We start from the raw sequence: 21,519 nt of genomic DNA on the forward strand, positions 1-21,519 counted from the left end.
CCTAACAAAAACTAATAGCATGCATAATATGGTGATATACCACCATAAGACTTAGAATGTTGAGGCAGGAGGATTCCCATCTTGGGCTACATAGTGATACCCTATCCAGAAACAACAGCAAACTATGTCTCCTTATTTAGAAGCTTGTTCAGGAGTTTGGTCCTTTCGTGCTCCCATCTGGTATACGTTTACTCCCACCTCAGCCTGTCCTGCAGAGTGTGTGTGCACACAAGTTCTTCTTATGGAAGCCCAACAGGTCTAAGCCTAGGGGATGCTCTTGGTTCCAATAGCAATGCCTTCTCATTACCATGACCACCACACAGGGCCAGATCCTCCCAAACTTACTCTGATCAAAACAGTTTCTGCTGAGGAATGGGACTCCTTGCCTCTGCATTTACATGACCCCGCCTCCCTAAGTCTATCCTGGCTTTTGCTACCAGATGAAATTTTGCCTTTCCCCAGTTCATAGAATTCAGTTCAGATATCTCTACAAAACAACCCCATTATGCTTACCCAACCTCATGGCCACAACTTGAATTTCTCTTGACTTTTCAGACCTCTGGTGGGACTAACACACCCTGCTAATGCTTTTGAGGTTTGTTTGTTCATTTGTTTGTTTGCTTTGACTGGGATGTCCCTTGTCCTAATTCCTTTGCCTCCATTCTTCAGTTGAAGGCCTGAAGAAGGTTTGTTTCCATTGTGGAAGTCACCAAGCCCATCTTGTTGTTGTTGATGTGTTTTGTTTTTTTTTTTNAAGATTTATTTATTTATTTATTTATTTAATTTATTTATTTATTATATGTAAGTACACTGTAGCTGTCTTCAGACACTTCAGAAGAGGGCATCAGATCTCCTTATGGATGGTTGTGAGCCATGTGGTTGCTGGGATTTGAACTCAGGACCTTTGGAAGAGCAGTCGGGTGCTCTTACCCACTGAGCCATCTCACCAGCCCGATGATGTGTTTTTTTGTTGTTTGTTTATTCTCTGAGACAGGATTCCTCTGTGTAGCCCTGGTGTCCTGGAACTCGTTCTGTAGACCGGGCTGGCCTCCAATTCAGAGAGATCTGCCTGCCTCTGCCTGCGGAGTGTTGGGATCAAAGGCGTGCATCACCACCATCCAGACTCCCAAGCCCATTATCCCTCTCTTCTACCTTGTTTTTTCATCCTTTCTTAAACAAATATAGGACAGTTCTTTATGTCCCAGGCCTTATGAAAACAGAGAGAGAGCCTGGGTTCCTGTCCTCAGGACTCAGTTCAGCAGCTGTGTAACTGAGGAACAGTAACAGTGCACTAAGTACAAGAATGAGGTCCTCAAGGCGGGCAGTAGGAGCACCAGAGGAGACAGCAGGACCACCAGAGTCTGGGGAGACCTCACTAAGGACAGTGGGCACAGTCCTAATGCTCCAATAAAGAGCGGCTGGGAATCAGTTACACACTGCTAGGTTATTCTTCGCTTGTGTAGGGTACTTGTCTTGACTTTTCAGGCAGACGAGTCCGCTCAAGAGCAGGGACAGGCCTGGCACTCTCTGTTCTTCCAGAGCCCAACAGCAGCAATGCACAAACACTGTGTGTTCAGAAAAGGCTTGTTGACCCGGGGTGGATACTGCCTGGGGAGAGAGGCCCAACCCTGCTCATCAGCCCTCTAACTCACTCCTAACAAGGCATGGCACCCACAGTTAAATCTCCTCTTCAACGGTCACCTCCCTCCTCCCATAAGTGTGAGACTTCATCAACACCAGACACTTGCTCATTCTGCCCCAGATTTCTTTATTAAGGCCTTGCATTTGACCCAAATACATTAACAGGAGATGGCTAAGATATAGCCCCTAACACAGTACCTCCCTCCCTCCTGGCCAGGGTCAGCACAGTCAGAGGGGTTTAAGGTTGGAGTAATGGGAGCCTGTATTGATAGAAGGGAGAGAGAGGAGTTTGCAAACCGTTAAGTATGGGGAGTGGCGGAAGAGAAACAGATAAGGGTAAGGTCTGGGAGAAGAAGCAAGTCAGATGAGAGAACTGGACTGGGATCTAAGAAAAGGCAGCTCCTTTTCTCCTCGGAGAGGGAGACCAGGATCTCAAGCACCCTGTATGTAGACCACAGTTGGCCCTATAGTAGAGAATGACCTAGTGTCCCAAGGAGCCCAGGGAAGTGCACGGATGGTAGGAAGGTACATGTAAGGAGCAAGTGGGGCTGGTACGTGGCTGCAACGGCAACTAGTCATCTAGTCATCGTCATCGTCATCGTCGTCATCGTCGTCGTCATCATCGTCGTCATCTTCTGTGTTGATTTCACCCTCCAGCACGTCCTCCAGCCAGTCCTCCAGCTCATCAGCAGAAGGCAGGTCCTCCTCGTCATCCATCTCCATCCATATGCTGTCCGCCTAGGTCACGGCACAGGGAGGGGATGGGAGCAAACATAATACAAAGCTGGACCTGCGCCCCATAGTCCCCCTTACTCTACATCCCCTGTCCCTTCCTTGCATCCTTCAGTGGCAAGAGAAACTATCCTGGTGAGGATCAGGTGGGGAGAGCTTTGAGTTCAAGGCCAGCATGTGCTCTTGCTTTATAGCCTTGGCTGGCTGACCTCTCATACTTGCTGTGTAGCTCAGACTGGCTTTGAACTCACAGCAGTAGTCCAGCCTCTGCCTTTCCAGTGTGTGTGCCACCATGCCTGGCTTTGCCTTTGACCTTTGATGATCATCCCCTCCCCCTCAGTTTGGAGATTTGTATTTGTCCCTTATTGAAATCTCATACACTCCATGGTCTCCATTGCAACTACTCCTAGTCCCTTAAAAAGAAAGCGCTACCTTGCTGCCATTTTATTTACTATAAAATTTACCAAAGCCCACCTTATAATTAATGAGATACTTGCCTACTGCTTTAGCCTGAGAATACTATGAAATCAAAAGCTGCACTACTCAGCTCAACTCAACAAATAAGCATCTACTATGTGCTCACCAGAAGATTTCTGCCTTCAAAATGTTCAAAATCTACTAGAAGAGATAGGATGCTCTAAGGCAAGTTCTCAATGCCAGTGAGCTCGAGGGGGGCCATAGGGGGAATACTTGGAAAGAAAACACAGTGGAGGACAATAAGGTTGGACTGGACTCTGAGGAATGGGCAGGTGGATCCCGTGAGTTGAGGGTGCATGTGCTCAGATCATGCATTCCTACCCCACAGGTCCAGCCTTGGACTGATGTCTGCTTCTGCACAGTGATTGTTTCCTTGACAGTCAGAGAACTAACTGTACTGAGAAGCACTGGTGCTCAGCCGGAGGCCACAGCACCCTAACCACACCCAGTCCTGTCCAATCTGGCTAGTGCTTGGGTTGGAGATGATCTGATGCTTAGGCGTGAATGGGGAACAGGAGACTCACGTCTGTAACATTGACAACTCCTATTTGTGGAGCTGACAGGTCAATGTCAAAGGTCTTCTCCCAGTACGGGACCAGCTGTAGAGAGAACCAAACGCATGAGCTTAGTAGAGGTTAGGAGCACACGAGTCCCTAAGAGGATGAGAGTCAGCCCAGGGATGAGAGGAGGCAAGAGGAGCTGGCAATGCATGGAGGGACAGACACTGGGTTGTAGGTAAGGATAATCAGTGAAAGAGAAACCCCAATGGAGGATGAGGAAGGCAGCCTCTCCCTTCTAAGGAGAAGCACAGACAAGCCTCCTTTGTTCCCGAGTCTGCTTATGATTGACTTTGTACCTTTGAGCTATTCACATCTCTAAAAAGTCCTCAGCTCCTGTACATCTATCATCTATCTATCTATCTATCTATCTATCTATCTATCTATCTATCTATCTATCTATCTTTAAGATTATTTTTATTATTTTTACTTATGTATGTATGAATGGTTACCATGTGTGTGTGCCAGAAGAGGGTGATGGCTCCCCTGTAGCTGAACATCCACCAGACGTGGGTGCCAAGCACTGAGCTCAAGTCCTCTGGAAGAGCAGCTAATCTCTGAGCCATTTCTCCAGCCCAGTTCCTACATCTCTTAACATAAGTGCTTATACCTGGCACTCATCAGTGTTTGCCACATTCCTGTTTGCTCATTCAACAATAAACCTGAGAAGTTGGGGATTCAGCTGAAAACGGTGCCATCTCCTGGAACATGGAATCTGCTGATTCTCTGAGTGTATGTTTGTGTGCAGTGTTGTACTCAGCCGCTCACCAGAGCACTGCTTTTCAGCTTTGGTACATTACCTATCTGCCTCTGCTCTGGGAATCACATCTTATAGCCCATGCAGTTCACTTCCCACCCCCTTTATCCCCTTGCTCAGGATGCCCGTGTTCTGTGTCTATGAGCATGTAGCAGGCATAACTTTCTGGCTCTCCAGCTAGGAAGTGGGGATAGGAATTTTGAAACAAAGAAGGCACCCCAGCCCAAGTCCCTGCCTTAGGACTATGATGTTTGAGCAGAGCCTCTTACCAGCGGGAAGTCATCAGGATCAATCCAAATGATACTGAGGTCGGGATTCTCAGTGTTGTCTTGGGCCACAGCCTTGAGAGTCTCTAAGAACTCATAACCATCTTGGAGGGAGCAGAAGAAAGAAAAGTGAGGTGGAACAGACAGGAAAGGGACACAGGAAACAGGAGTCCAAACCTATTTCCCTACCTCCTACACCAATACCTTCCAAGCCCTAGGCTGCTTGCAAACTCCCAGGAATGCCTTCCATGTGAGGCCAAGGATCCAACAAATACACCCCCTTCCCCCGGGCCACTCCAGTGTCCTCTCCTCACCAGGATCCGCTTCCTCTGCAAAGGCCACGATGTGGATTCCATCCAGGTCATCCTCCTGTTGGAGGGCGAGGAGGGGAGCAGGGTTAGAGCTGGGGATGGGGGTGGTGGTGATGGGGGAGACCTGACTGTCCTCCCCTCCAGCCCCTTTCCTGTTGCTTGAATCTGACTCCTGGAATGGCAGCTTATGTTTTCACGGTGGTGACTTTCCTAATGTCATCCTTTCTGCTCTAGGGATCCTGTCAGCTCCAGAGTTTGAGTCGGCCTTGTCATATTCATTGTCATGCCTGTCACTTGAGACCTGACATGGTCTTCGGTACAGAAACAAAGCAAATAGAAACCAACCCACGTGCCCCTTGGCTGAGACACTGCTTTCTTCCTAGCTGAAGGCACGGTGAGGAGCAAGGACAGCCATTTCTAAGATCCGGGTCTTTACCCACTCCTGCTCCCCAAGGGCCTGGGCCCAGTAGTCACTCACCCAAGTCTCATACATACTCTCAGGCTTCAGTTTCCTCAGGGTCGATCTAGGAGAGACAGAATCCCTATTCAGTGGGTGGGGACACCTCCCTCCAGAAGGTCCCCACAGCTGAAGCCACTTCTGGGTCAGGCCTAGGGCATAAACAGCTTGTAGCCCAGAACAAAGCCAGTTAGCAAATCTGCACTCTGGGCATCAGGCCCGGACCATGGCACGGCTGCAAAACAATGGTTAGTGGGAAGGGGATGGCTGGAAGAGAGACGCTGGGGGCAAAGGTAAGAACTGGAAATCAGCAGAGTCATTTATTCTTTCATTCACTCATTTAGTAAAACTAAATGAGCCTGGGCTCGAAATAGAATTCCATGCCTCATGTATGCCAGGGCCTGGGTCCCCTTCCTGTATTGAGGACAGGTATCGGTTATAAGGACTGAGTTAGGTATTGGGTAGAGTTAAACCATGCCAGATTGCCGTGCCCCAGTCAAAGAGGCCAAAATCTAGTGGGAGAGAGTAAGTAGTATTTAGACTGATGAGTGGGTATTTCTAGTTGTGGGGTCACACGAAGGAAGAGACTTGTGTGAGTATGGGGCAGGGCTTCTTCACATCAGCTCTGCAGACATCGAGGGAAGGGGCGTCATACGCACTGGAGGATGGTTAATAGTATCTCTGGCCTCTAATTACTGAATACCAGCAGCACTCCTCACAGCCAAAAATGTCCTGGAAACATCACCTAACAGCCACTAGAAGGCAAAAACCCTTGCCCCACCGGCTGCTCCCTGTGCCTCTGTCGACAACTTCCAGTGTCAAGAATGACAAAGGAGAAGTTCAAGCTTGAATCCCAGTTCCGATTCTTCCCCCCCACCCCCCACCCCCCACCCCCCAGCCGCTTTCACTGAGGATGCTAAAGGAATTAACTTCAGTAATAGAGAGAAGGTACCTCCCAGTTCCTGGTCAGAACATAGCCCTCACTATTCATTGGCTGACACTCCCTAAGCAGCCCCCGCCGTCCACACACATTTACAGGGGACTCTCTCTGTGTAGGGCTCAGAGCTAAGGGCTGGGGTATGAAATACAACACAGAACCTACTGGTGTGTCAGTGAGTACTAACACCTGCAAGCGTATCCATCTCCAGGGCAGTGTAGCCTCCAGGTTGGCTGGCTTCCCAGCCCACCTCACAAACTGATGTGCTAGCCCCAGGAGGAACCTCGGCCAATCCCCACCTCCTGTGCTCCTCCACGAAGCTGACAATCTCCTCTTCACTGTTGGGCTTGTCTGGGATGGTCACAGGCTCTTCCATGAAGGCCTCGTAGAAATCAATCTCATTCAACTTCAGAGTCAGCTTCTTTGCCACCTTTGAGGAAGTAGACAAGAGTAATGGAGCAGGAGATGCAGGAGCTGAGTGAGAAACAGTGTAAAGGAACTAGTTGCAGAAAAAGGAGTCAGAAAATGTGGCTCTGGGTCACTGGGTAAGTGTCTTCACTTCTCTGGGCATCGTTTAACACGTGGGTAAAGGTGGGTTAGACAGTCTAATGTCCACCTTCCCCTCAATTCTATAGGAGAAGGAACATGAGTTTGGGGTGGGGAGTACCAGCATGAAAAATGGTACCAAGACCCCATCAATTTTGGTAGGGAAGGCTGAGGGAAACTTAAGTGTAGGGAGACCCAGTGTAGCCACAGGGAAGAGAACCTTGCTGTCGAAGGTAGCGAAGAAAGGGATGTAGGGATGGAACTCTTCAGCTGCATCCTCGTAGGCTTTGTAATCTGAGGGGGAGGAAGGGACAGTCACAGTCACATTCAGGGTCAGGGTCTGCCAGAGAATCACTCTCCCCCAAGGGGAATCTTCTCTGCAGATCTTCCTTGACATGTGGGTCTCAGGAAGAGACCCATCCCTTCGAAACTCTAGCTCTCTGAGAATAAAATACAATAGAATTGTAGAGGAAGCAGTGGAATGCTGGGGGTGTTTGGGAATGCCCCAGAGTGCAGGGACATAGAACAGATGATGGGGCTGACCGTGCAGAAGGAAGAAGGGGGTCTACGAGGTCAGAACCAGAGATGCTTGGCCACTGGCTGAAGTAGGGAGGCAAGGAGGGTAGGTGGGTCAGAAAGAGCTGTTACCCACGCTCTGAGTCTTTGCTCTTGAAGTAGCCAATGAGCTTGATTTCATCTTCAATATTCTCAAATGCCTGTAGCTCTCGTTCACCTTCAATCAACTCCACAGGGTCTTCTAGGACCTGGGAGAAAGAATATTGAGACCAGAATTCCTGTTGTCCCTGACAGGTCCCAGAGAAAGATACAGGGGAAAGATAGGGAACTAGAAGAGGAGATGTTTGTAGAGGGTGGGTATGTGGCCTGTGTGCTGTACACTGTTGATGGTGTATGTGTGTAGTCTGAGTGTTATGCAGTGTGTGTGATATGCATGTTCTGTATCTTCTGCTTGATATGGAGTATATGTTTGTGATATGTTGTTGTATGTGTGGTTTATTTCATGTTTTATTGCTATATGTATGCTGTATGTCATGTGTGTTGCAGAGAGTGAATTGTATATATGTTTTATATCTGGTATATGTGGCACATATATATGATGTGATATATATATGTATATAGGCATGTATGTGGTATGCATGTTTTGTGTACATTGTGTCTGATCTATATGATATATGTACGTGCTATCTGTTACATGTTGCACGTGGAATGTGGGCAACTGATGTAGTGTATGTATGCCTGGTGTGTGTGTGTGTGTGTGTGTGTGTGTGTGTGTGTGGTAGATTAGTAAGGATTGAGGGGCATTGGAAACTTCAAGGCTATGAGGCTCAGGGGACCCCTCACATCAAGCAGAAACTCCACCAGAGTGTCTGCAGAAAACTCGCCGTCATACTCGATGACTTCATCTCCTTTGAACACATAAACGCTGTCCTCTTCAGTTAGTCCTAGGAAACGCATGGTGGGAAGGTGAGCAATGGAAGCAACCTTCCCAGGAGCCCGTGTCTAACCTGGTCAGAGCCCACTTGATAATCCCGGCAGACTCATCCTCCACCTCGCCATCCCTTCCCACCACTTCTGCCCCGCCCCATCTACCTTCAACAAACCCTTAAACCCTTCATTCCCAAATTAGTTCAGGAGCTAAAACTAGGGAGAAGCTGGGGCCTGCCAGGGTGGGGCTCGGTAGGGTTTGAGGGGAGGACACTGGGAAGATTCAAATTCTAGCAACACAGCTCCCTTGCTCTGCCTACACAGCCAGGGACAAATATTCCTGTCTGCTTCTCTGAAGAATCTACTGGCTGATTCTTTGCTATTGCTGTCCAGATGACTTAACTACCCTTCCCCCATCCACATCCGGTGTCCAGCCTGTGCTGCCGCCTGGTGGCCGGGTGGTGTAATATCTGGGCTCTGCTAAGAGGAGAAAGGGAGGAAGCAGAGGGGGAAGGGGGAAGGGAGGGGGGGAGGGGAGGAGCTGAAAAAAGGACTTTGCAGAAGGTCTTCCTGGCTATGCCTGTATTTCTTGGTTTCACCTTCCTTTCCAACACCTAGCTCTGTGTGTGTGTGTGTGTGTGTGTATGTGTTTAACTACATTTTTTTTTAGGTTAGAATACATGCTTTTGTTTTGTTTTGTTTTTTAGAATTTCACTATGTAGCCCAGGAAGTTTTGAATCCACAATCCTCCTGCCTCATCCTCTCAAATATCGCAAGTATGAGCCGCCGTGTCCATGGCCATGCCCATGCCCATCCCCCCATCCAGTCTTATTTTCCAGATGAGCAAAAAGGTCACCACCCCAACCATGCCACCTCATCCCGGGAGTGGGGCACAGGACTCTATACAGAATAGCCCCTGGCCCACTCCGAATAGATGTGCACCCCTCAAATCTCCCCCAAGCCCCCCACCTAGGCCTCTCCACCCCTCCTTGCCCTCCCTTACCTAGTTTCTTGGCCACAGCTGCATCCTTCTCTGAGTCTACCAGGCCAAAGCCGACACCTTTGTCTTCTAGGACTTGGGCTGCTAACTGGAAGGAGGAGTCAAGATTAAATTAGCCCCCAGAATGTTTATCAACCCCTTCCCCGTGTAATACGTTGCCATCATCCATCGGGTCATCTGAGGTGCAAGGAACCCGAGTATTGACCTTCACCATCTGTTAGGTTCAGCTTTTGAAAAGATGATGCGTATTTCTTGCTCACTGCAACTTTCCTGAGGAGTCTCACCTTCCATGAAAGGCTGGGCCCTACCTTCCATCCTGATCAAAGGCCAAACTCAGCAGAGGGGAATGTGGGACCCTGGGATCCTCAAGTAACTCCCAAAGTGAGAGCTGTGGAGGATGGGGTGTGGGGTGAGGGGTAGGAAAGGCCAGAGGTCAAGAGGTCGCCATCATTCCTGGAGGGACGGTCACGCTTCTTCCAGGCCCTACCTCCTCCTTTCATGCAGTCCTTCTTCTAGTCTGTCTTTAGGCTAGTCACTACCCCACAAGCCTCCCCATCCAGCCACTGGCAAATTCTTTCTGCTGTGGGCATACTGTGCGCAGCTTTATCCCACCCAGCACTGGAGTGATCCTTAGGGGGATGGGAGGGCGGGTGGCAGGTGGATGGCAGAGGCCACTGAGCACGGAGGATAAAAATACTTGGCTCATTAATCAGTGGTTTGCAGAGTCCGATGGGGCACACGGAAATGCAAGCTGGGGAGCCTGGTGTCTTACACTGAAACATTCCAAGCTCTGTACAAGGTGGGGCCTCTCTGTATCGCCAAGCCGGGGAAGTGCAGACAAAGAAAGGCAAACATCCCAGCTCCCTTAGGGATGCGCGTGGCCACGTATTCCAATCGGAAGACTGCCTCCCCTCATTTCTTTTTTTGTATTAACTGTCTCTGCTTTGGGCCTAAAGTCAGATTCTCTGGCTGAACCGATGGGGAAGGCATGCTGCAGCCTTTGTGAGAATTTTCTAGCGAGGACATCCAGTAGGGGACAAAAGGCGGAGGTTGGGCTGGGGAGGTCTGTGGGAAGCCTCTAGAAGTCATTTAACCGTGTAGTCATTAAGTCAGTGGACGGCAAATAAAAGAACAATCGTGTCCACGTTTCTGCTGTTTGTGTACTGGAGCACAGCCCTAGCTGTGTAGATGGGGGGGGGGGATCTTTTGACTACAAGAGTAGTATGAAGCACAGTGCAGGGTACTGTGCAAGCTCTCCCCACCCCTCAGCCGCACCCCCCCCCCNGCAGGGTACTGTGCAAGCTCTCCCCACCCCTCAGCCGCACCCCCCCAGCCAAACCTAGAGCCCCTGACTCCTGCAGCACAGAGAGGGCAGCCCCCTACAGCGCCTGCCCTAAACTTACCAACAGAAGGGTAGGACCTTGGTCCCTGAGTCTTTCTTTTTTGCCAAGGCCACATTCCAGTCATGTTCTTGGTGGAGACAGAGGCCCAGCAGCCATGCTGCTCTTGAGCCAGCCCCCACCCTCAGACACTGGGCTCACCGAAGGGACTGAGCATGCTCTCCGGGCCTGCTATGCTCTACTCACCTCCAGGATTAGCTCCTCCATCTCAAATTGTCTCTGTGAGGCCTTGTCGTCCTCCGGGGGCTCATGGTAGAGGAGGGCCAGCACCTCATACTTCTTAAACACGTTCTTGTAGTTCTTGGCGTTCACATTGATCACACGGTCCACACCGTCGTACTCAGGGAAGTCCAACCCATCTTCCCCCTGGACCCCTGACCTGGGCGTCCCTAGCGCCAGTACAAACAGCAGTGCCAGCCGTAGCTCGGACACTGCCCTGGCCCCCATCCTGTCAGTGGCTCTCATGGAGGTAGTGCAGCCTGGGTCTGCTCTCCTGGTCCAGAGGAAGTTAGCTGAAGTAGGGAGAGGTGCCCCCTGGATACAGAATCCTGAGTTAGGGGCTCCAGTGGGGGTGGGGTAGAGAGTGGGCCAGAGCAGTGGACAGAGGACACTGCTGGGTCCTGGAGAAACTGCCCGACAGAGCCAAGAGAAAAAGGGTCAGGAGGAGGAATAGGAGTAGGGGCGGGGAGGGAACCGGAGCTGCCCCTTGAAACTGGCACCCCCTCCGTCCCCACCTGGTCCTGTCTAAATATGTCTCTGTGGTTGGCAGGAGAGATGGAGGCCTTCTGAGGCCAGGACAGCTCCATGAAAGCCTGAATCCTCTCACCTCCTATACCTCTTCCCTAGGCTCCCAGCAGCTGGTTCCTTCCCCCTCCCCCAGTGTCCAGGACTCCTTAGCCCCTGGCCCCATGCAGGCCTAAGAGCTCATCGCCATATTAAGAAAGGGAGAGAGAGAGAGAGATGCTGGATCTAAAAATAAGACCAGATGAGTTAGGGGTAAGTGAGGCTGGGGCTGGAGGAGGGGAGATGTACGGGTATCCCCGGATCCCAGGGCAGAAGTGCAGGTAGCGAGGGAGGACGACACCAGCTGGGCCAGAGGCTAAACTGATAATACAGGAGAGAACGTGGTATTTCTAACTCCTAAAATCCGACAGTCTTCTCTAGGTAAAGCCTATTTCTTTGATCTTATGGATGAGAAGTGGGCAATAAAAGCACATTCCGGGCTCCAGGAAAGAAACCCCCTGCAGTTCCCTTTAAAGACCGTGGACCAAGGATGAGATCATTCTCTGAATAAAAGATGGAGCGGAGTCCAAGACCAGAATCCTGGCTTAGCTCCAGTCAGTTTCCTTTGCTTCACTCAACAGTCCTAAGTCAGGAATGCAGGGGGAAGGACAGGGCTGGCCCGCGTTCCATCCTGTAGTGATGGCGACATGGGCTTTTCTCTGCCTGTACTGCCCACTGCTGCTTGGCGCTTCCTCCTCGGAGGGCTCTGCCCTGATCCCGTGGGACTTTGATTCTAGAGCATAAGGGGCTGGGAGGATTCCCCAGACTGCACGGGTCTACAGAGAGCTAATAGCTACTATTCATTCCTATGTCTTTGACAAGGACAGATGATCCGGTATAAGTATGGGAAAAAGTTAATACAAGGTAAACAGGAAGAGGTGGACCCTGTGCCCTTACCGGACGCTGTGGATTCATTCTGTGCATCTGAGGCCCACAGTAGAGCTGGAGGTATGAAGGTTGTCATTTCGGGGTCCTAGCTTGGAGGTGAAGAGTTGAATTAAGCTTCAAGTACTTAGCAAGGACTCCTGCATAGCCTTCTAGGGCTCATACTATATTAGGTAAACTGAGGCTCAAGGGGGCTCAAGGGGAGATCACATTGAAGTCAGACTTCCATGTCCACAGTGCAACGTACTTCTCATTCTAGAAGGGTGGTGTTTAATTCGCATCTAGGAAGAAGTATAGTTATGCTACCAGAATAACATCTTGCATTCCCATGGGGCAGACCTTATATAGCTAATTTAGCATTCTTAAGAACATGACAGGAGTGGATCCAAGAGGGACAGCTGACGCTGTAGCGGGAGAGGCCAGAGGTAGCCCAAGCATGGCACTGGAGCTGAGGAGAACTCAGAATCCTGTCTCTTCATCTCCCAGGAGTGACTGATGTGCCAGGCAGAGCTTACAGCCATGCTGCAGAGGCCACCCAGGAGTGACGGGCAGCCGGCCCTTTATGGCCCCATTTCCACCCTTACTCTCTTCAGCTCCTCCACCACTACTCTAGACCTCCTCTCTAATGCTTTCCTTTCTTCTTTCTCCTCAGCCTCTTTCCTTCCAGGCTGCCTGAGTGCAGGCCTCTGGATCTAACGCGCCTCAGCTCCCCATATCAAATGACCCTGAGTTGGGGCGTCTGTATTTTTAACCCACCAGACACTCAAAGCTCCTCACTACTGAAACTTGAGGAGCTGGTCCCTCCGCCTCCCCCTCCCCATCTCACTCACACACCTCCCCACCCCTGCTTCCATCTTCCAGGGTCTGTTTCAGCCCTGTCAGCAGCCGAGGTGGACCCCACACTGATCTAGCCCTGTCCCCAGGAGACCTTGCGCTAGAAGAGGGAGGAGCAGAAGATCTCTGAGAAAGGGGCCTGACACAGGGAAAGAGGGGCTGGCTACACCTTCCAGTGGGAGGGTTTCTTGTTTTATTTCGTCTTTGTTTGTTGTGTCTGCCAGCCACAGTCCTCTACCAGTATCCCGCTTGCTTATTATTTTTATTTCACCTTGCCTGTAACCACTGTAAGACTAGTTTGAAAAGTGGTTAAGGATACATATTCCAGGATGGGGCCCCTGGTTTCCTCTATGAACTAGTGTGCAATGGAGGGAATATGGTCCCAAGAACTGATGGTGGGTTTGGTCCTTGGCCCAATGCCAGAAAGTGTGCAGTTGCCCGGGGTGGGGGGGTGCGGGGTGAGGGAGGTGGTATTTTGGTAACAGCTGCAGGTTCCCCCCCCCCCCCGGTTTCCCCCAGTTTTCCTCAGCATTCCTCTGTATCATTTGGCTGGATATCTCTAAAAAGTTCCTGAAGTGAACGAGAGTCAGAGGCAAAGCAGAGAGGCTCACTGAACAGAAATGAGCTCCAGAAGGATCAAGACAAGGGAGGAAGAATCTAGAGAGGAGGGGGGGGGGTTGTGGGTGGCTTCTTGCTCTTTTTTTTACTAAGACCAGACCAATAAAGAGCTTGGGTCCCGGGCTCAGGATGTAGCTCAGTGATACAGTTTTTGTGTGCGCATAACCGGCTTCAAGACTGTACCAGAGCGAAAAGGCTAAAGGATGGGATAGCTAGCATAGAGATGTCAATGACAGGGTTAAAGGGCAGGATCCCAGTCTGCCTCATATACACGAAGAGGAGGAGGGAACCCTCCCACCCTACCCCACCCTGCCATTCCCCAGTCAGTGAGCTTTGCCGGACCTGATGCTATTAGGAATCCTTTAGAACAATGCTATGGCCTGTGGTCTGGTCTGAGAACATCCAAGGCAGGGTCTAGATTATTTAGCCCCACAAGCCCCAAGCATGGATACAGATATGAGTGCCGTGGCAGCCCTAACAAGATGTAGCTCAGCTGGTCTTGTCTCCCTTGCAGTGTCTGGGTCTAGACTTTGAGGGCAGCTATTTGTCCCTTACACTGACAGGGCATCAGAGACCAATCTTAAAACAGGAAATAGCCTTCAGGGTTAAATATGCCTGATCTACTGTTTTTAAAGCCAGGGTCTCACAATGTAGCCCTGTCTGGCTTGGAACTCACCGGGTAGACAGGCTCAAATTCACAGCCATCCACCTGTCCCTGCCTTCCAAATGCTGGTATTAAGGCTATGGGTCCCACACCTAGCCCCAGATGCTGGATTCTAGTACATTTTTTAGTCTCTTCCGAGGTCCCCCTTAACTAATTACAATGTGGGTGTAGGAAGGGAGCTTTGCTGAACTCTGTTCCCTCCAAAACAGACTTCTGCACACCAAGTAAGCTGAGGGTTGTTCCAAGTGTTTATCTCTAGACAGGCTGCTGGATGTAACAACTGCACATACTCGCTGGACCCCAGGCAGAACAGGCTGGGCTTGCTTTCTCTCAACCTACTCCATCTCCTACCAGATGCTCTTCCTCCAGTCCCACGAACGTGTCTCTCTCATCCAGAGTAAATTCAATCCATACAACGGTGGCCCCTGCTCAGCTCTATCTCAGGTGTCATTGTTATACTTAGTCCTGGCTCTCGTGAGACCGATGTCGTGTGACGATCTTTCTCTGATGCAGTTAGTAGTATGTCTCCTTCTCCAGCCATCCTGTGGAAAACAGACCAAGTGAGCGGAAAGAAGGATAGCAGGAGAACCATGCAGACAAGAAGTAGGTGGAGCGGTTGTCATGTGCAGCAGGGTCTCAAGCATTGGGAGGAACACGTGAGGTCAGGAGTAGAGGACCAGGGTCCGGGAAGAGCAAAGGACAGACAGTGAGGTAGAGAAAGCCAGTGGGTGTGGAGGGAGCCAATGGGATGGGAAAGCTCATGAGAGGGCCCGTGACCACTGGAGGGCAGGATCCAGGGTAGGTGGCCTTACCACCAGGCCGTCTCCGGATGATAAGTTTTCTGATTTCATCGTAGACGAAGATGAGAACACTGTAGGGAAGTGCGCAGAACCACCAGTTTATCCTGCAGAGAGCAAGAGTCGGTCAGTGTGGCTCAAGAGGCACGAGCCAGAGAAGAGTGAGCAGCAACGGTGTGGAGGAACCGTGGAGACTGAGCTGGGTAGTGAAGATGGGGAGGCAGAGAGGAAAGTCACAAGACAGATATCTAAAATGCCAGTGGCCATATGATAAATGTCATGTGCAGAGTTAATGTAGCATTTATCAGCGTTGCCAACTGACAGTGAGTTGCTGAGAGCCCCCTCTCCCTCCTGCTGCTTTTCTATGCGTACTTCTAAGTCTTGCGGCTGAAGAAGGCAATCGATACATTAACTCACATGTGTTTACATGTACTTCCATATGGCAAAATAGACACTTAATTTTTCCTCTTTATGCCTCTTCTATAGTTAGGGAACAGGAAGATGGATTTAATGAGTTTTATACCCTTGAGTGACATAGGGAGCAGGGTATGAATCAATAGCACTGTTCAATAGTTCAATGGAAATATAATGCAGGGGCTGGAAGATGGCTGGAGATAAAGGCTCAGTGGATAAGGTGCTTACTGCACAAGCCTGATCACCTGTGTTTGGATCCCTAGAACACGTCTGTAATCCCCCAACGGGGGATGGGAGGCAGAGGCAGGAGAATCTCCAGTGTCAGGTAGACCAGTTAGCCTAGCACACGCAGCTGTGAACAAGAGAGACTTTTGTCTCAAACAAGCTGGGAGGTAAAGGCTAAGGCCAGCACTTGTCCTCTGACCTTCTCATGTGTGCTATGGGAACACACATCATATGCACACACCGACATGCACACACATAGAAAAAATGGAAAAAGAGAAAAACATAATGCAAACCACATGTAAAATCTAAGTTCTCTAATGCCCATATTAAGATAAGTAGAACATGAGAAATAAATTTTAATAATTTTATTTAATCCAACATATCAATATAATTAAGTATATATTTATTATTTAAATCAATATATCAATTATAAAAATATAAATGTATTTAACTCAAAGTACCACGCCAACATGTGTGCAATCACTATAAACACTATTTTGTTTTGTTTGGTTTTAAAACACAGTCTTTCCAGATGGGCCAATCTGTCCTCAAACTTGAGATCCTCCTGCCTCAGCCTTTGAGTGCTGAGATACAGGTATATATTCCCAATGCTAATCAATATAAGCATGACTACTCAGATAGTTTGAATTCTTCTTTTAATACTAAACCTTGGAACTGGTGACGTCCTGTTCTGCTCACCTGTCTTAACTCAGCCACCAAGTGTTTCCCCACCCCCTCTGCAGGATCTCAGCATCCAGACTGGCCCTGAACTTGCTGTGCAGTCAGGCAGGACTAGACGTTCCTGATCTTTCTGGCTCCATCTCTCAAGTGCTGGGATCATAGGCATGTATCTCACCCCATTTTAGAATATGATTTTCCAATGGCTAAAAGGAAATACCGTCTCTAAAGGAGTAAATTATCTTATCCTTCCTTTCCTTTCATTTCTTTAAAAAAAAAATTTTTTTTTAAATGGGGTCTGTAGAACAGGATGGCTTCAGACTCAGAGATCCGCCTGCCTTTGCCTCCTGAGTGCTGGGATTAAAAGTGTGTACCACCACTACCTGGTTGTTGCTTTATTTTTTTTAACTTTGAGTTAAAACTACAAATATTACATTTTACAAATATACATTTGTAAATGTTACAAATATACATTTCATGCTCATTAGTCATACTAATCAAGAGCTCAGTCGTCACCATGGAAAATGGCAACCATATGGGACAGTACAGACATAGGCCAGGGTTTGTTTGCTACACACACCACAAATATAATGTACTATACACACCAGTAATATACAAACACCTCTCCATTCATTGAACAACAGTTATATGTATACTCTGGATCTGTATAAGATATAGGGGAAATAAAAATGGTTATATGATGCTCCTTTATCTTGAAGAGTTCAAAGAGATCAGAAAGACGAGCTGAATGGGCACACAGAGTAATACTAGGTGCTAAGTGCTGTGCCCAAGATGCCTACAGAGTGCAGTAGGCTCATTTCCATTTGTTATTGACATCTTCAGCAACAAAAGCATAGATGCTGTCAGTAAAACAGTTTCCGTAGACGGATATGCCCAGTTCTTAAAACCAAGCTCTTTGGGTAATCCTCAGCACTGCCAGATTCTATATTTTTCCAGTGCTGGAGCACAACCCCAGAGCCTCACATATGTGCAGAGAGAATCTCTTGTGTGCTGTGTAAAAGCACTCACCCACCTGTCAATAAAAAAAGCCTTTGGCCAATGAGCTGAGGCAGGAAATAGGAGGTGGGAGTTTGGCAGAGAAAGAGGAATTCTGGAATAATAATCAGGTGCCGGAGATTCCCCCCCAGACACAGAGGAAGACAGTCACGTGAAACTGAGGACCAGGTAACCAGCCACATGACAGGACTTAGAATAAAACAAACGGGTAATTAAGATATGAGCTAGTCGGGGAGCAGAGCCAAAGCTATTGGCCTAAGCATGAATTCATATACAAGGCGTCTCATATGGTTATACACATGTCATACCTGTGCTCTCCCACCACGCTCTACCCCTAGCCTTGCCAGATGTGTGCTGATGGCAGAGGCTCAGAATGGTAGCACATTTCTTTAAAGTCACAGAATTTAAAGAGCTGAGCTTCAAATTTAGGATTGTCACCGTCTAAGGCTATTTCCATCATTAACTATTAATTGAGCACCTATATTGTATGAAACACTGCAAGGGATCCTTAGGTAAGCAAAGCATGTGACCACGCAGGAAATAAATAGGAAGAACACACACTAAATCATTCTAAAGGTTGCCTGTGCAGGTGACATCGTGGCAATAGGACAGGTACTTCTTCTTTTCTTAGTAAATTTTGGATTTATTTTTTTTCCAAACCTGGGGATAGAATCCGGGGCCTTGCACATGCTAGGCAAGCACTCTGTCACTGAGCTACACCCTCAGCCTCTCTTTAAAATTTAAGATTACAAACGAAAGCTGAGCGCAGTGGCGCACACCTATGATCCTGAGACCGAGGTGGGAGGAGTTCAAGGTCGTGCTCTCTTCCCAGCGAGTGCAAAGCCAGCCTGGGTCCCAGAGCGTGAGACCCTGCTGGAAAACCTTCATAAGTGCGTATTAATGTTAAAGAAAAGCATAATAAAAAGCTGAGACTTGAATGAGAAACCAGACACTGAGAATTTTACTGTGTCCATTCACATATTAAAACAGATTATTAAATCTCATATAGTAAAATATTTTCACATTAAAACATACATACATACATACACATACACACACATGTGCACACACACCATAGATAAGCAAAAGAATTAGTTAAGCTAGCTATAAATTTGACTCTTTGTTTTTAGACAGGGTTTCTATCTCAGATTGGCCTCAAACGTACAATGTCACCAAGAATGTCCTTGAATTCCTGATGCCTCTGTTTCTGTCTCCTAGGATTACAGGTATGTGCCACTCTACCTGGTAAATTAGACTATTGCCATGATTATATTAGGACCGAGAATCATGTATCCTTGCCCAGCTCTGTCAGATGCCGTCATAAAATTCCACTCAATTAAACACTGCTAAGTCTGCTGAATATGCAAGTCCGGCAGCTTGTGATCTCCTGACAGAGTCTCCGATACCACCCTAAATAAAGGCATGGATTTGAGTGTGAAAGAACCTCACAAGTCCCTGAGGGTAGCTCCACTAATCTGGGCAGTCCCTACCTGGTGATTGTCCTTTTCAAACACATATTTTCTCCCACTTCCTCCCAAATGTCCTCCCTGGGCTGGCACCCCTTTCCTTACTCACTTGAGTGGGTACATCCGCAGGGACACATCCATGCCCGGGACGTAGGACAGGAAAGCTGCCAGGACCGTCTCCTCAAGGAGTCCAAATATTAGGATTTTGTTTCTGGGAAACAAAAAGAGTGATGAGTGTAATTGACACAGGGAGAAAAGTCAAGGAAAGGGCGTGTTCAAGTGTGTGTGTGTGTGTGTCGGGGGTGGGGTGGGGTGGTAGTTATTCGTGGACACACACTTCATGCCCTGCTTGAAGAGTGAATTTCTGCGTGTCTTGCAGATGATGAGGTCAGCCCACTGCACAATCACGATACTGATGAAGAAGGCCGTTTGGCATGTGAATTCCACCACCTTCCGCTGCTCATAGGTCTGGGGGTAGGGTGAGAAAAAGTGGTATCTGGGTCAGACAGAAGTTTAGATATACCCAAGAGTCTTTCTTGTCTTTCAGGACCCAGAGTCTGAGCCTTGCATTCTCTGGATGCCTCTAGCACTGTGCACATAGCTGTCTTTCTTACAATGTTTGTGTATTTTCCCTACCTGACTCAAAGTTCTCTGGATCCCTTCACCATACTTTGCCTATTAAATATTATGTAGCACACCTCAGTAAGTTCTTAATGAATTAGGAATATGATTAAAAGAAGGTGGACTTAGGCCAGCAGAGTCCAGAGGTCATAAGTCAGGAAGGAAGGGAGACCCAGAGGGCAATAGGAATACAGAGCGGGGAGGAATGTCCGAGAAGAGTGATGGACAGAAGCCCAAGGCTGCGGCTCAGTTGTAGAGTGCTTGCCTAGCTGGTTCAAGGCCCAGTAGAACTCCCTCATTCAGCCCTTGGTTCTCTCCTTTGTATTGTATATGTAAGCGACTTAGAAACTGGTAGGAGGCGCACATAACAAAGCTAACAATGCCAATGCAATAGATAAGTTACAACAGAGAAGCCAAGAATGCTATAGGAACACAGAAGTGGTGCATCTAAATTACCCTGGGGGGGGTGGGGGACTGGAGGAAAGACCTCACATCTAAAACAAAACAACACGTTTCTAAATATAGACAATAAGAAACTAGGTAGGTTTGCACACTATTAAGCTACTAACTGTAAAATCACTTGAGATGTGCCTCAAGTTGTCTTTGGATAGAAAAAGCCTTCAATGGTTAGAAAACGATGGTTAAAGTGGTGTACCCCTTAAATCCCAGCATCTGGGTGACAGAGGCAGGTGGACCTCTTCATTCAAAACTAGTCTGCTCTGCCTAGTAAAACATTGTCTCAGACAAACAAGCAAACAAAACAAACAGACGAAAACTTGTTGAGCCAAACATGGAACCCAGGCCAAGTCCAGCCAGCATATTTGTGTGCCCGCCAGCTCTGCACCACTGTCTGTGCCAATCCCTGCCATTGCTTAGAAACTTTAGCGTCTGGCTCACCATCTCTCTACTCCTGCTCTTGGCCTCCTTTTTTTTTTTTTTTTTTTGAGATTTACATTTCATATTTATGAATAATCTTCCATTGCCATGGCTCCCCAGTTTTTTTATCCTCTCTAATTCTGTTCTCCTCCACACTCTATGTAGGCAGCTTGCCTGCACAGCCAAGCGTTAGATATTATCCTATACCCTTTCCAATACCTAGAGATTTTCTGCAATTTAAATTTCAGGAGTATTTGTCTTCCATGTTTATCCTTCCATCTCACTCCAGTATCTCAATTTCAGTATTTTCACGTCTCCCTTTGACTTACTTAAAATCTGTTAACCCAATGTGTTACACACACACACACACACACACACACACACACACACACACACACACACCCCTCTTTCTTCCCATATCTAGACTAAGCTCCATAAGACCCATGGTTTATAGGCTGAGTGTGGTGGACCACACCTTTAATCCCAGCCCTTGAGAGGCACAAGCGAGAGGTAGGTATCATGACTTAGAGGCCATCCTTGGTCTACATGGGAAGGAGTTCATGACTTGATCATTTTGGTTTCCTGTTGTATCCCAAGGTCCTGGGTCAGTTTCTAATATAGGTTGTGATAAGTAGGATTAATGAAAGTTTCTTAAAAGATAAGGAACTATTACTTTAAAACTGTAAATAGTGTGCTCTCTGGGTGGGGAGCTCACAGCTCTGCCGCCATGAACTCTAACCCTCTGGAACTTTAAGCCTAGAATAAACTTTTCTTTTCTTTTTTTTTCTTTTCTTTTCTTTTCTTTTCTTTTCTTCTTTTCTTTTTCTTTTTCTTTTTCTTTTTTTTAACTTTAAGTTTCCTTGGTCATGGCTTTTTATCACATCAATGGAAAAGTGACTGAGGGGCTGAAGAGATGGCTCAGTGGTGAGGAGCAGTTGTTGCTCTTGCAGTTCAGTTCCCAGAACCCATGTGACGTTCACAACCATGCTTTACTCCAGTTTCAGGAGATCCAATGACCTCTTCTGACCTTTATGGGCCACACAAGCAAAACCACACATAAAATAAACATAGAGAGAGAGAGAGAGAGAGAGAGAGAGAGAGAGAGAGAGAGAGAGAG

At 48.1% G+C, this 21,519-nt stretch overlaps 2 protein-coding genes across 3 annotated transcripts in view; both read right to left on the reverse strand.

The window, feature by feature from the left end:
- Nucleotides 1-1,751: 1,751 nt before the first annotated feature.
- On the reverse strand, nucleotides 1,752-11,278 carry Casq1 (calsequestrin 1). Its single transcript, XM_021197277.2, has 11 exons — nucleotides 10,711-11,278; nucleotides 9,128-9,212; nucleotides 8,041-8,141; nucleotides 7,334-7,445; nucleotides 6,902-6,975; nucleotides 6,435-6,565; nucleotides 5,220-5,265; nucleotides 4,745-4,799; nucleotides 4,434-4,534; nucleotides 3,375-3,449; nucleotides 1,752-2,379 (listed from the first exon to the last, which is right to left on the reverse strand). The coding sequence occupies exons 1-11, from the start codon at nucleotides 10,987-10,989 to the stop codon at nucleotides 2,221-2,223; spliced, it is 1,218 nt and encodes a 405-aa protein (XP_021052936.1). The 5' UTR covers nucleotides 10,990-11,278; the 3' UTR covers nucleotides 1,752-2,220.
- A 3,543-nt stretch (nucleotides 11,279-14,821) lies between these two features.
- Nucleotides 14,822-21,519, reverse strand: part of LOC110321177 (sodium/potassium-transporting ATPase subunit alpha-4) — a 35,891-nt gene continuing 29,193 nt past the window's right edge. Inside the window, exons 19-22 of one of the 2 annotated variants that reach the window (XM_021197276.1) lie at nucleotides 19,243-19,373; nucleotides 19,015-19,116; nucleotides 15,121-15,212; nucleotides 14,822-14,850 (exon numbers count right to left, since the gene is read on the reverse strand). In XM_021197276.1, the coding sequence (XP_021052935.1) occupies nucleotides 14,822-14,850; nucleotides 15,121-15,212; nucleotides 19,015-19,116; nucleotides 19,243-19,373 (354 nt within the window). The remainder of the gene's footprint in view (nucleotides 14,851-15,120; nucleotides 15,213-19,014; nucleotides 19,117-19,242; nucleotides 19,374-21,519) is intronic. The other variant, XM_029538181.1, reaches the window with a different exon arrangement.

The sequence above is a fragment of the Mus pahari genome, chromosome 5 (genome assembly GCF_900095145.1).
Source record: "Mus pahari chromosome 5, PAHARI_EIJ_v1.1, whole genome shotgun sequence".
In the NCBI taxonomy this organism is placed as follows: domain Eukaryota; kingdom Metazoa; phylum Chordata; class Mammalia; order Rodentia; family Muridae; genus Mus; species Mus pahari.